The sequence below is a fragment of the Nilaparvata lugens genome, chromosome 1 (genome assembly GCF_014356525.2).
Source record: "Nilaparvata lugens isolate BPH chromosome 1, ASM1435652v1, whole genome shotgun sequence".
Taxonomy (NCBI): Eukaryota; Metazoa; Arthropoda; class Insecta; order Hemiptera; family Delphacidae; genus Nilaparvata; species Nilaparvata lugens.
Window position 1 is genome coordinate 89,810,623 of NC_052504.1, and position 14,001 is coordinate 89,824,623.

General features: G+C 34.0%; 1 protein-coding gene across 4 annotated transcripts in view; it reads left to right on the forward strand.

The window, feature by feature from the left end:
• The window catches only part of LOC111056270 (protein gooseberry-like), a 53,043-nt gene that overhangs the window by 21,595 nt on the left and 17,447 nt on the right, over window positions 1-14,001 (forward strand). For all 4 annotated transcript variants that reach the window (XM_039419561.1, XM_039419563.1, XM_039419562.1 and 1 more), the window contains one exon: window positions 3,260-3,366. In XM_039419561.1, coding sequence (XP_039275495.1) covers window positions 3,260-3,366 — 107 coding nt within the window. The remainder of the gene's footprint in view (window positions 1-3,259; window positions 3,367-14,001) is intronic.

Genomic DNA, 14,001 nt, shown 5'->3' on the forward strand with positions numbered 1-14,001 from the left:
GAAGTGCTTTGGATGAGACGTTTTTCATTGTCTTTGAGTACATAGTTTGAAAAATTAGACGGCTGCCATACTATTGGAGGTATTGGAGATACTATTGCAGGTTGACTTCTTCATTCTAAGTAGTTGAGACAATGCTTTGACCCCAAAAGGCTGCTGCGATCTCAAGCTTTTCCCAGTGACCGAACCATCTATGAAAGTTTCAATAATGACTGAAATTGTCTGAAATATTGAACGCTAGGTGTCTACATAGATATATTACGACATTTATATTATATCTATCATATATATAAAGTTCAATAATGATTGAAATTGTCTGAAATATTGGACGCTAGAGTCTACATAGATAATATTGTGGTTATATTCAATCGCAGATTTCTTTCAATTTTGATGTCAACGAAGTACTTCGAAGGAGAAGTGAAAACCTTCCGGTTTTGCCATTCATGATTCATGTCAAATTGTTGATTGAGGAAGAAGAATTGGGGGACAGTTCAGACTTATTTATTTATTTATTCATTTATTTATTCACAATGCAAATGAAACTAATGTAATAACATTGGAAGATAAAATAATAAGGTAGTCCTTGTGCTATTTTTCTTCCAAATTTATAGGTAACAAAGTCCAAGATAAGGTTAGAATTCCACGTGTACAATTTTTATAAAATTTGAAGTGTTTCCAAGTTTGTTTCATGAGAGAAGAAGATTTTGGTGTCATTCTATGGCTATACAGAAATCAATGATAGGATTGTTCCTGAAAGCTCGTGGAAGCTTGAAGAATAGAGGAGATTAAACGAAAGTCGAAATTGTTGTTGAGATTTGGAGGAGTTATCTATTTATTAATCTAAGGATATACAAACTATTGATAACTCTAATGAAATAGCTTGATTGAATAAATTCAACTCGTGACGCTTTTTCTGTGGGGAAAAAGGCTTTCTTTTTAGAAAGATAAATATAATATTATGTCTCTCGAGGTGGGATAACCATTGGAAAATGGATTCCAAGAACGGGACAAATGAAGATTATGAACGGAGACAGAATGAGATTCTTTATCTCAAATGTGATTCTGTCTTTGAATGGCATTGTGCATTATTTCAAAAGGGAATTTAAGTTATTACTCAACTTCAATGCATTTCATTCCTAATTATCCTCATGAATTGAGCTACTCCTTATTTTTCAACGCCAGTTGTAGTGGTTTTTCAAATGCACTTTGCAATACACATCTAAATCTGCTCAAATTTCAATAATTGATGTATTCCATCATGTAAAACAACTTCGGCAAATACTAATATCAGTAGTATTTTGAGTTTTCAACATGAAACCATCCTGGCAAGCGATCACTCTCAAAATAGTAGTACTTTTAAAGTTGCAAACGTACTTGTCTCAATATGTTCAAATTTCAATAATTTATTGATGTATTCCATCATGCAAACAACATCGGCAAATACTAATATCAGTAGTATTTTGAGTTCTTCAACAAGAAACCATCCTGGCAAGCGATCACTCTCAAAATAGTAGTACTTTTAAAGTTGCAAACGTAGTAAAGTTGCAAAACGAAAATAATCTAGCCGAGTTCTACATGCTCTGTACTCACTCATTGTCTCTGATGTCGGTGCAGTGTGACAGAGAGAGCGATCGAGGCCGGATGGTAGCAGCTGTTTTTGTTCCTCGACCAGCAGGAATTTATTTTACGAGAGAGAGCCGATCCGCCAGACCCGTTCTGGTCCATTAAGTCTCCCCCTCCCCCCACCATCCATGGGGATCACCAGTGGCCAAAGAAGAAGTGTCATGGTAAATGAAAATCATTTTCTTGAGTGTGCCTCCTTCACCACCAGAGCTCAACACCTGAGTGGAAAAGGTTTTGTTTCTCTCTTTCTTTTTCATTCTGCTGCCTCCTTTGATGTGAAATGGACTCGCATGAGACCGATTTGCGCTGCACATGAAAAAATGATCTACTGTCTTCCGACGACCCTGAGATCGCAGACAACCGTCAATTTCCTTTCTTACTCCCTCTCATTGCTACCACCAATAGGCCTACCTTCTAATCTCCATAAAACATTAAATCAGACTCTGTCGTATCTCTTCGTCTGCATCTCTGGCACAATTAGTTGATTGCTAATATCATGTAGCAAATAATTATCTTTCTGTTAGGCCTATTACTCAGTGAACTCATACAATAATCCATAAATCTTCTTTCAGCTACTACCTTCTCTCATAAACAATATTTACACACAAACATTACCTATTAATGAGTACTTCTTAAGCAATAATGAACATTTGGTATAATTATTATTATCAATGCTGAACACATGAACACATTATTACACACTGCATGAACATGATATCAATAATAGAGTAGGCCTAATCGTGTTCTTCGCTCATTGAATGAGTGTAAAATTGCGTACCCTTGTTCTTTGCTTATTGAATGAGAGGAAATGTGCGTATTAATAACCTCTTTAATGTTCTGTGAATCTTAATCATTCTAAATAAAATCCTCCTAATTCTTGTTAGTTGTTCAACTATTCTTTTATCATTAAATGAATAAAGTTTTGATATACGATATCATTCATGCAATATTATTCTTTAATCATTTTAATAATTTCTATTCTGTAATCATTTAATGAGAAATGGTTTGATGTATGGTATCGTTCATGCTATTATTCCTCAATTTTCGCATTGAAAATGTTTTGATATGGTATTGCAAATGACATAAAGTAGCTCGAGATAACATAATTGAGAGCATTGAGCAATGTGTCTGGAAAGTAACTTATTCTGAATTTTCCTCGTTAGAGAGGTTATTGCTTTCCTGGTGGGATAAACCATTGAGAAAGTAAATTAATATTAATTTTATTACTTATTTTGTCTGTGGATAAACCGACATCAGCTGCATTTGAACTGCTATGTGAGTTAGAATAGAAACTATTTTGGTCTGTCTCAAAGTTATATGATTGTAGCCTGAACTATAAAATAAATAAATATAAAATCTTTGATAAGCGACACAACTGAAAATATAACTTTTTTATCTATGTTTTGATATCGTCTCAATCGAAGCCTAATTATTCAACGTTATTTTTTGAATCTCACCTGCGATTCCTCATGATTATTTTCAACATATATTTCTGGATGATGTAACTCCCTTAATTGTTGAATTTTCCTGATTGTTTTCTGTGGATTTGACACCTGGTGAGATCAGACTTTATTGAATTGAACAATATTCAAAACTGTCCATATTCCTTGATTTCTAATCATTTTTTGTATGATTACAGATTGATCAAAGAGGGCCTCTGTGATAGAGGTAGTGCTCCTTCTGTAAGTGCGATCTCACGGCTACTAAGAGGCGAGGAACCAAGTCAGGACAAGAAAATCAGTGATGGTGAGTTAATTAAGAATAATCAATTATTATTCACAATCATTAAATAGTCAATTTATTAATAATCATATTTATTTTCATGAAACCTAATAACGATAAATTAATGTTCTGTACTTCCCGCAGCCTGAAAAATGCATGGAACAAAAGAAAAGTCCTCACAAGAGAGCCACATAAATACCTAATTATTACAAAACTGAGTTTGTTGATAAGCACAAATCAAATCTGATAATCAGTGATGGATTAAGAGCCTTTGGTTAATATGACTAAGAACAGTAATACTATATACTGTAGTATCCTTTTGAAAAGTTTTAATGTAAAATAAATTAAAAAACAACCTGATTCGGATGCTTTCTCCATTTTCAAGTGTGCATGGAGTGAGCATCCGAAACTGGTTGTTTTTCAATTTGTTATTTTATATTGAAAAAGTTTTAAAAAAGAGTACTATGGTTCTATTTTGCAAATAAAAAATAAAGTAGCCACGAATATATACGTTTTTAGACTAAGAAGAGATTCCATGTAAATTGATGAATAAGTTGCATACTGTGATGAATGAAATTGAGAATTGATTTTGAAAGTAAGACTAGACTTTACTACAGCTCTGTGGTGATTCTCAATTTTTTTTAAGTTTGTTAATGAGATCTTCACCGTCTGCACATTTAAATAGTAGCGGAAGGGAGTATTTTTGTTGACAAGCGTTTGAAATCGGTAAAAAGATGAAAGAAAACTTGAACGAGTTTGAGTGACAAGGGCTAAGCAAACATCAGGATGCTGCCGACTACCAAACTACCTTCATTTTGTGCAATGAATGACATTAAACACTTGGACTTGCCGTTGCTCCAGTTTTCGAGTATCTGGATAGAGGATACTATAGACTGACAAGTACAGGTAGTAAAAGTTTGAAGCGTGGGTTTCAAGAATGAAACGTTTGAGTATGAATGGTAAAAATCTGCTTTCTGAAAATATTTCTGTACTGTAAATTGTGTGAAGTGAAGAACTACAAGACTATATAAAACTATAGAGCTAGAACTTCAAAGTCACCCGTTAAGTAACCTTATAAGTAACCTTATCTAAATTTATTCGGGATAGGAATATCATAAAGTCACCTTATTGTATTTCTCCCTATCATTTTGATGATAGTACTTAATGTAAGAATAGAGAATAGTAATAATATTGATATCATATATGAAGCTAACAATAGCTTATACTCTTGATAACAGCCTATAAAGATAATCTTCTGTACTTCCAAAGTGTATTCTTGGCTGATCATATTCTATTTCTCGATTGATTCTCTACCAAGGTACTTTAGAGCTACTGAGGTTGAAATTTTTTTTCAAATGAAGATATCAACAACTTATTGAAAACTTCATCAGTAACTATATGGGAAACACTATCGATCCATTTTAAAAAGTTTTTGCGGCCAGTTGCAAAAAAGTCCAATCTTTTTTAACCGCCGTAAAATTGAGCACGTCATCTAATAAAAGTAATGCTTTTAGAACCAATGATTGAATCTGTAATGCAATGACGTCATCTCACGGTGGTTGAATTGATCTGAGTTGTATGAATCAACCAAAGGTTACCAAAACATAATTCATCCAGTATTTTTGAGAATTTGTAAGGGCACGATAATCTCATTCATCAATAATAACAGAATTAATTATGTTAGAGAAAATAGTACTTTTCAATAGTTTAGTTCAATTTTCGTCATATAACACTACAGAATCAAGCAAAGCTTGGTAGTGTATGACACGTCAAAAGTATTGAGTACAAGTACTCAAAAAAGTAATTATAAAAGAGAAAAAAGAAGAAAATCAGAACATACAAAGGAGTTTAAAATATGCTTGCAGAAAAATGATTACACGCGCCAACAGTTGAAGCTTTCCTCTAAACTGTACGGAGATGCATCGATCAATTCAGCTTTTATTGCATTCTTGAACCTTTTTGAGTTTTCAATACATTTTATTTCAGTAGGAAGAGCGTTATAAGCTAAATCCGCTATAATGTGGCACTTTCTCTAAGCTTGCTGTTCTGTGTTACTGAATACTGAAGATGAACTACCGTATCTGGTTTCTAGTATTGTAACTATGATGGATATGACTCTCTCTCAATATCTTCTGGTTTTTCTTTGCCATAGTTGCATTTCGAGGAAGTACAATGCAGGAACTGTTAGAATTTTGAGTTTTCTGAAAGATTTTTTACAAGATTCATAAGGCTTCAAGTTGTCGACAATTCTGAGGGCTTTTTTTTTTTGCTTTTTAAAGACAGAATTAAGATTATTTTTTCCACTCCCCCAAAACATTATGCTGTATTGAATTATCGACATTACTTGACATCGACGTTATCGACATCTTCAATGATTGAAGATGATATAGGGCCTATATCAAATATTTCACAGTGTAAGCCTATTCCTCACAAATCACTTCTTAAGCTACAGTTTAAGCAAAATCAAGCTACAGTTTTGAAATCTCATAAAAATTCAAAACAAATTGAATTCATATCAAAATGGTAACACCCTCATCTTTCTGTGTAACAAACGACAAAAATTTCCCACGCGTTCGGTGAAATCTAGGTATTGCCAACTGGTCAACAGACACTTTCAGCGATCGGTAATAGGTCGACTGTACGCCTCATTGACAGCAACATCTCAAAAGAAGGAGTCCGAGGTTGACCATAGGTATGGGTGGGGGTAGGGGTCGTTACAGCGGCATCTTTGTGAAAGCGAGAAGTGAGATGAGATTGTTGCGACCTCTGCGTCACTCACATTGGGTGGCCAGACAAGTGACCCTCATCTTTCTAAATTGACCTCTTGCTGACGGTGTCTAGGGAATTTCACCTTCATTGCGCTCTTTCGTTCGCACCTGTGAAATATGGGGATCAGCAGAGATCCAGCAACAAAGTGATAATAACAAAGTATAAGTAATAGGCCTATTCTTTTCCTCCACCTACTGTCTAAAGTACTTACTTTACTCCCTGAAACATAATACTAAAGTGTAACTTTTTCACTCTCGGTAGTAAAAAACAGGAAAACATCCTAGGGAGGAAAAGTGACTCCATTTGAATAACATGGGAAGCATCTCTATTTTAAAAACTTACATTGTAATAGGTAAGAAGGTCTAAGCTCAGAGTAGTCAGTCATTGAGCCAACTAAATTCAATACCTCAACCAGATTTGATCAACATATGAAATATATGTTTGTATGCTAAAATTATTACAAACTTCATATCACTATACTAAAAAAATGTATAAATATTGTTTTATATACCATGCTATTCAAAATACCAGCCAACCAATATTCCTTATTAACTAATCAAATTTGGAACGGGAACTTCATCATAGCTGTAGTTGTGGCGTCCATTGTTGTCACAACTTTTGCCGACAGAAAGCACTGTCGGTGGAGAACTGTGATTACAAGCCAGCTGTTTCTGTTTACTTTTTAGATTATGTTGTAACACATTGTTTGGTCACGTACGTTTTTAAAAAATAATTTTATTTGCAGTTTTTATAAGAATGTAGGTGGAGAAAAACAGGGAAATGTTGCCCTCGGCTTCGCCTCGGGCTTCAAACTTTTCCCTCAGGGAGAAAAACCAGCACTTTCCACTCTAGATATACAAATAACTATCCGTTTGCCTTCAGTTTTCAATTATGAGGATGGAAAGATATCAATCAGAAATTGGTCGTTGAGTCATTTGACCGCATGAAATGTTCATGGTTGGTGAACCGTCTTCAAAAACTTCTTGAAGTAGAGGATTTATTGAGAGGTTACATCGGTATTTATTGCAATTTTGTTCAAGAACAAGCCAGAAGAACGAACTTATGTTTTGCGTGGAACAATCAATAGAAATAGGTTTTATTACATGAGTTCAATTTTCTTCAAGTAGGCTACTGTTTCTTTACTGCAGATTGATTCTCTACGGAACCTGTTTTCTACTCTACTGGGGTAATCCTAACCAAAATTTCATTCTCTAATGACAAATTCTTGATTGTCTCGGAAATCATAAATTCAAATGATGAGAGTAGCCGAGAGACAGATGGGCCAACTTGGGGGGAGAAATTATCAATAGTTTTATGAGTTTGGTAACCATTTGTATTCAAAACTACAGAATCATAAATTTGGAATTTGAGCGACTAATCCAAGATTTGACTTTTCTAGACACTTTGAAGAGTTTTCAATTTTCTCTTGGGGAAAAAGACTAGAACCCATCAAAAAGGAGAATCTGGGAAAAAGGTAGAAACCGTTGAATATACCCCATCCCATCCGAATACCGCGAAAACGCCATCGAAATGTTCTCGCAATACGATTGGTCGTCTGACTTAGCTCAACTTTCTCCCTGTCACGCCTCTAGCCAATCACAAGCGAGCAGTACAAAGTTAATTCGTTCAATAGTTCTCAGTTTCACCGATAGATAGCATTTGCTAGGTGATCTATGATTTCGGATTTCAATAAAACTTCTTTTTCTGTTCATTGTTTGGATTGCATTTGAGCTGAATCTCATTATCCAATGAAACTCCATCCTTAATATGAGTTTCTTGGTTCCAAATTTTCATTTCTAGAAAGTTAGACACAGGCAAATTACATTAATGTTTGAGAGAAATGTTTTACACAATGTTTGAGAACATTGCAACACAGTTGCTGCCAGTTTGAGAAACAGTAAGACAATTGGCGGATTAGCTCATGACCATGGAGCTCATCACTCATAATCATCCGTCTCATTACCTTCGCACAAGCCTAGAGATGTGAACATCATCCTCAGCGAAAAAAATTATATGAAGCTGTTTATCCATATTTCTTGAGTGTTTGGTAGCTTGATCCTTTCAGCTTCTTAATGTGTCAAAATTTTAGGAACAAAACTTGAGTATTTAGTGAACTTAATGACGTACGTGTTGCACTCGTGCTGTATTGAACAAAAAGAGGAGTACTGTATTCAAAACCTGGAAATTCATAATCAACTCACATTTAGAATTGAGCATGAAGCGTAGTTATTGTGTGTAATTTGAAACATTTGACGCAAAAATTCTTGAACTAATTAGATTTAGATATTCAGATTGTAGACTAGTAGTGTTTAGATATTGTAGTAAAATGCCTTTCTCAAAGACTTCCCGATTGACCAAATTCTATGCTAAGTGATTTTTAAGTAGTCTCTAAACTTGACAGACTGACACATAGGAGAGTTGGAGAGTCGAAGTCTTTTTTTCTAAACGCACATGTGACAAAAGCTGCCAACTATTTTTTAAACGGCTTCATGGACAATTTCCAAAATTGTGTCTTGTCGCTCACTAAATAAACTCTGTCACCTGAACGCAAGTGACATCTCTTCATTCTTGACACCTAGACAGACATATTTCAAGATGACCAGACTATGAGCAGGAAGCTAACCTGGGTACAGTAACCCAATTGAAACTATTCGGACAAAGCATTTTATTCGAATTTAATATTTCTTAATTAATAAAGAAATAATTTCACAGTACCCTTTATTAAAACTTTTTATATTAACACTCATATCAAACACAGCAACTAGTTTCGGCTTTCAAGCCATTTTCTTATATGATATTGCTACTTATTGAAATCTATCTATCCTAAATGATTCCTGAACTCCTCAAAACATTCACTAAAATACGAAATAGAAGAGTTTTTTAGCAGCTAAAGGTATCCCAACGAATAGTTGACAAGAAATTTTGCAACAGCCTCAAGAGCTGAAATGCAAAGTGTCAATGTTCCTATCAACATTTGACTGTAAGGGAAATCGATTTCTAAGCATATAAGTCGAGGCTTCCCATTTTTCTCTAGTTTGTTGTCGATGATCTCAACAACTTTATTCTTCTTTAGACTGCTTCTTCATGTTATTGCATCAAATCGTATCGCTGTAATTATCCGAAACCTGTTAATTTTGTTGAAGCGTTCTCTTCAACAGAATGTGGATAAAAAATGTTCGAGTGCTTTCATAATTTTTCAATCATCCATGATATATTTAAAATATGAGTAACAGTTGATCGATTTTTAAATTATTATCAAATGAGAATCCCAATTAAATGTTGTAAATCACCCCGAAGACTTCTGTTACTGCAAATATTGACAACAGGGTAAACAGCTAGATGGTAATTCGATGAGCGCTACTATACAAAAATTATTTGTCAGCCCGGGAAACGAAATCAAACTTATTCAATTTATTTCCATCTGTAGATTGATTTTTTGTTCAACAGTTGCGTCAAGCTGCATCTACTTCATATTCAGTTCAGTTTGCATCCAACTCTACAAATAAAACCTACATACCGTATATAACTGAATACATCTTTTAACCAATGACCTAGAACTTGAGGTGTTTCATCACAAACTATGAAACTTGATCACTATTACAGCTTGACTGTTATAGCGTGCGGTGATTGATCTCCTTCATAGGAGCTTCCAGATCACCAGGGGAGTCGTTAATTGAAGAAGAGTTAATTGATTTACGTTCTTAATCTGAGAACACACACCGGATGTAAAATCGGTGTTCTGAAAAGAAATGAAATAGACCTAGACGGCCAGCTGGCTAGGAGGAACCTCAAGTTATCCCCTTACTGAAAAAACTGAAAGATTTTTCTAGTATATAAACTTATTGTTTCAACAAATAATTGTGATATTGTTTATGATAATATCGGTCATTAATCGATCTTTTAAGAATATCAGTATACTGTATTGGAAAGTGAATCAAAATTAAAAACTTGTAATCCTATTAGGTTGAAAAGTAAATTTTATGAGGGAAGAGACTGTACTGGAGTAGACTCGAATGTCGAACGGTCCATCCTATTCCACCTTTACTAATTACCAACTAATTACATGTTTCACACAACGCCACCCAGACAGTAGTTTTTACCAACACACACACATACTAATACACTCACACACACAAACCCCAAAAACCGATCATCAAAGATAGAATGTCTGCCACCTTTCCTGCTCTCCTCCCTCCCTTCTTCTAGTATGCATTTCCTGTAAATCGGTTTCAATTTGCTCTTTCTCAATGTAATACAATGCATTCTCAACATTGTTGATGGCTCAATATGTACAATATTATTTTCTTCAATATTTGTAATTATTAATACTAATGCGGAACTGAAAATAATTATTTATTTCTTAAGTTTAATTTAATTTTATTATGTCAATTTTTGTAAATGTTACCATAGGCAAGAGCCTAGTAACAGTTGTCAATGAATATCTTATCTTATTTTATCTTATCTCATTCTAAATTTTAATGTGGATAAGAAAACCCCAGTTACTGAAAATCTCTCACACTCTGTGTTAGTGTACTGAACTTACGCGTATTCAGCTTGAAAATGTGGCCTGTGTGGTCACGAAACACTGGTCCTGTACCAAATAAAACTGTAGAATTAGACTATATAAGTATGTTTTTATTTCATTACTCGTACTGGCTCTATGTTAAAAAACAATAAATCTTTGAATTCTCTTATTTTTTTGAATCGTTTTAATCTAGCAATAAATTGTTTTCTTGATGTTTCCATGATGATTTTAGAAGTTGGAGTGATATCTCTTCTTCATCCCAATTATTGTCGGAATACAGATGGAAATTACTGAGATATTGCAATATTATTATTGCAGTTTGGTGTAAGGGTAAGCATTCCTTACCGGCAATTAGGAGGTACTGGGTTCGACTCCCGAGCTGACAAATAATTTTTGAATAGTAGTGCTCATCAAATTTCCATCTAGCTGTTTATCCTGTTGTCAATATTTGCAGTAGCAGAAGTCTTCGGGGTGAATTAAATTAGGATTTTCGTTTAATAATAATAATTATTATTGTCAGAATATTTATTTCTGAGACGAAAAAGATCGGGAGTCCAAACTCCGGCCAATAATTACTCGTAATTCACCAATCAAACCTGACTTTTGAAAATTCAGTTCTAGATGAAATCACTCTGTGTTTCACATGAATATGAATAACAATAACCCTATTTTTGGTTAATATTCTCAAAATACGAGATCGAGTATTCAATTTCAAGACTGAATTTATTATAAGAATGGAGGAATAGTTTTTGTTTGAACCTGTAGTCTCACTCACTATGTTGATACTCCCAAAGTATCTTGTGATGCTTTCAGGAATAAAAACTTCATGAAATTAATTATAATTGAAACTAATTAAAATAATTCAAACTGATCTTATGCTTCAGACTTGAAAGTTCTGCTAGAGGATATTTGGAGTTGAACGAGTTATTCTCTTCCATAACTTTAATCGATTTATAGGCTAGAAGGCTACTACCGTACAATGTGATCAATCTCAATTGCAATTAAATTAACTCATATTCTTGCAGTCTTGTGTACTTTTTAAAGGTGAATTTCCTGGTTTTTATTGTGAAATTAATAGTTTTAATATTTGAGAACACACGGAATGACTGTGAATAACTCCCCGTAAGTTGAAAAAATATTTTTATCCTATTTCAATCAATTAATGAGCTTAAAAACTGGAAACATAATATTATTGAACATGCAAGAGATAGAGGCTCACAGGGAAACGTCATTCCGGGAGGAGAACATTATTGGACTTAATGAGTAATAAAAATTGATTAGAAATGAACAGGGTTGCTGGTAAATGACTCTCTGTACAAGGAAATCATGGAAACATTTTTTCTCTTATTGTATGCATAAGAATAATTCAGAAGCGAAGTCAGTTAAGGGTTTTATAGGTCTTAAAAATCCTATCCTTCTATATATTAATAGCAGTAGCTTGCAGTCTCTTTACTGTGTTGATTTGATATTATCGGTATTTGTATTGCCAGTGAGCTGTTAGAGAAATCTAATCCAACCTATAAACCTTACTAAATCCATTACTTTGTGCAAGTAAAAATCCAATATCAGCTTGATTGAAATTAGAACATTTGCAAACACTTTTTCTTTCATGAAAAAATTCCAGTTGAATGAGCATTATATTAAATTGAAATAGAAAACAGTTATATTATAATAGTGATATAAATGGAAATATTCTTCTTCAAAGATTTATAATATCAATCATTATTAAACGAAAATCCAAATTAAATGCTGTAATTCACCCCGAAGACTTCTGTTTCTGCAAATATTGACAACAGGGTAAACAGCTAGATGGAAATTCGATGAGCCCTACTATTCAAAAAAAATTATAGTAGCGCTCATCGAATTTCCATCTAGCTGTTCACCCTGTTGTCAAAATTTGAAGAAGCAGAAGTCTTCGGGGTGAATTAAAGCATTCAATTTGGATTTTTGGTTAATAATAATTAATCATTCATTAGCATTTGAATAATTGCAATATCTCAGTAATTTCCGTATGTGGATTTATAATATTATTCGTAGCCCATTTGGTTTGAAGAATGCATTTTAAAATATTTCAACATAATAATTACTCGATCGTATACTATATACGTTATCCCCGAATAATTTTAAATCTAGACAGAGTTTTTCAATTCACAATTAACCAAAAAGGAATTGACAATACTTCATCACATAAAGCAATGACAAGCATCCATAAAGCTACATCTATGACATATTCCAATGAGCGACGTCTATTACAATATTGGGTATTTCAAGGTTCAACATTTTATTCAACAAAGAACCTATTTCATTTCAATCACGAAGGAGGTTTCTATAAAATTCAACCATTAAAATTATGATAATTGACCTTCATCTTATACTAAGACTGCATTCAAAAACTCAGTGAAACTTCACCCAAATCTCATCCAAAGTGAGATAGATAAATAAATAGATTCTATTATATCCCAAAATATATTTACATATGAAAGACAGTTTAAAAATGAGTCTCAATACAGTCGCGTGGATTATTGAATCATCAAGGGTTGGATACCAAAGACACCAATATTCAGAAAAACTTTTCAGTGAATTTTCACACACAAGTAAAACATCAACCCCGAGTAGGCGGTTTCGTAAAAAATCGCCAAAATTTGTTCCCCTGTGAAGTGTGCGGTAAAGAACAGTTGGTAGGTGTCAGATAGTGGCAAAGGGATGCTGAAGAGAAGCCGACTTGTGACTTCTGACCCCTGACAGATCGTAAAGCAGCCGACGCGCTTTGAAACGCCGCTCGTCGGCGGTCATAGGGTCCGAAAGCCCCGCCGTTCCACCCCCTGGACCTCCTCTAGGAGCTAACCAAGGATAGTATATACACTATAACCTATATACTATTCTTGGGAGCTCACCAGCTATCAATCTTTCGACTGCAACCTTTGCGGCAGCGGGTCTTATGACATGGTGCAAATCATTCCCGCCCCTTTTTAAAAGCGGTCGCCACCCTCACAAACATCAGTGAGCTAAACATGTTTCTTTGGGCTTGAAGACTTCTAGACATAATATTTATTTGTTGTGTAGTCTGTTTTGTATTTTAATTGGAATAAAAAGTAATTGGTATCCTTTAGCTACGAATCTACCCTTTTTTGAAAGTGGATACAACCATAGAAAACATCAGTAACGAGAACATGTTTCATTGAGCTAAAGAACTTCTAAAAATATTCATTTGTTTTTGGATGACGGTTGACATAGTCTACAATAAATACTATTCAAGTCTATTGTTAATTTCTAAATTTAAACCTGTTACCTCTAAAAAACATCAGTAAGGAAAACATGTTTCATTGAGCTAAAGAACTTCTAAAAATATTCATTTGTTTTTGGTA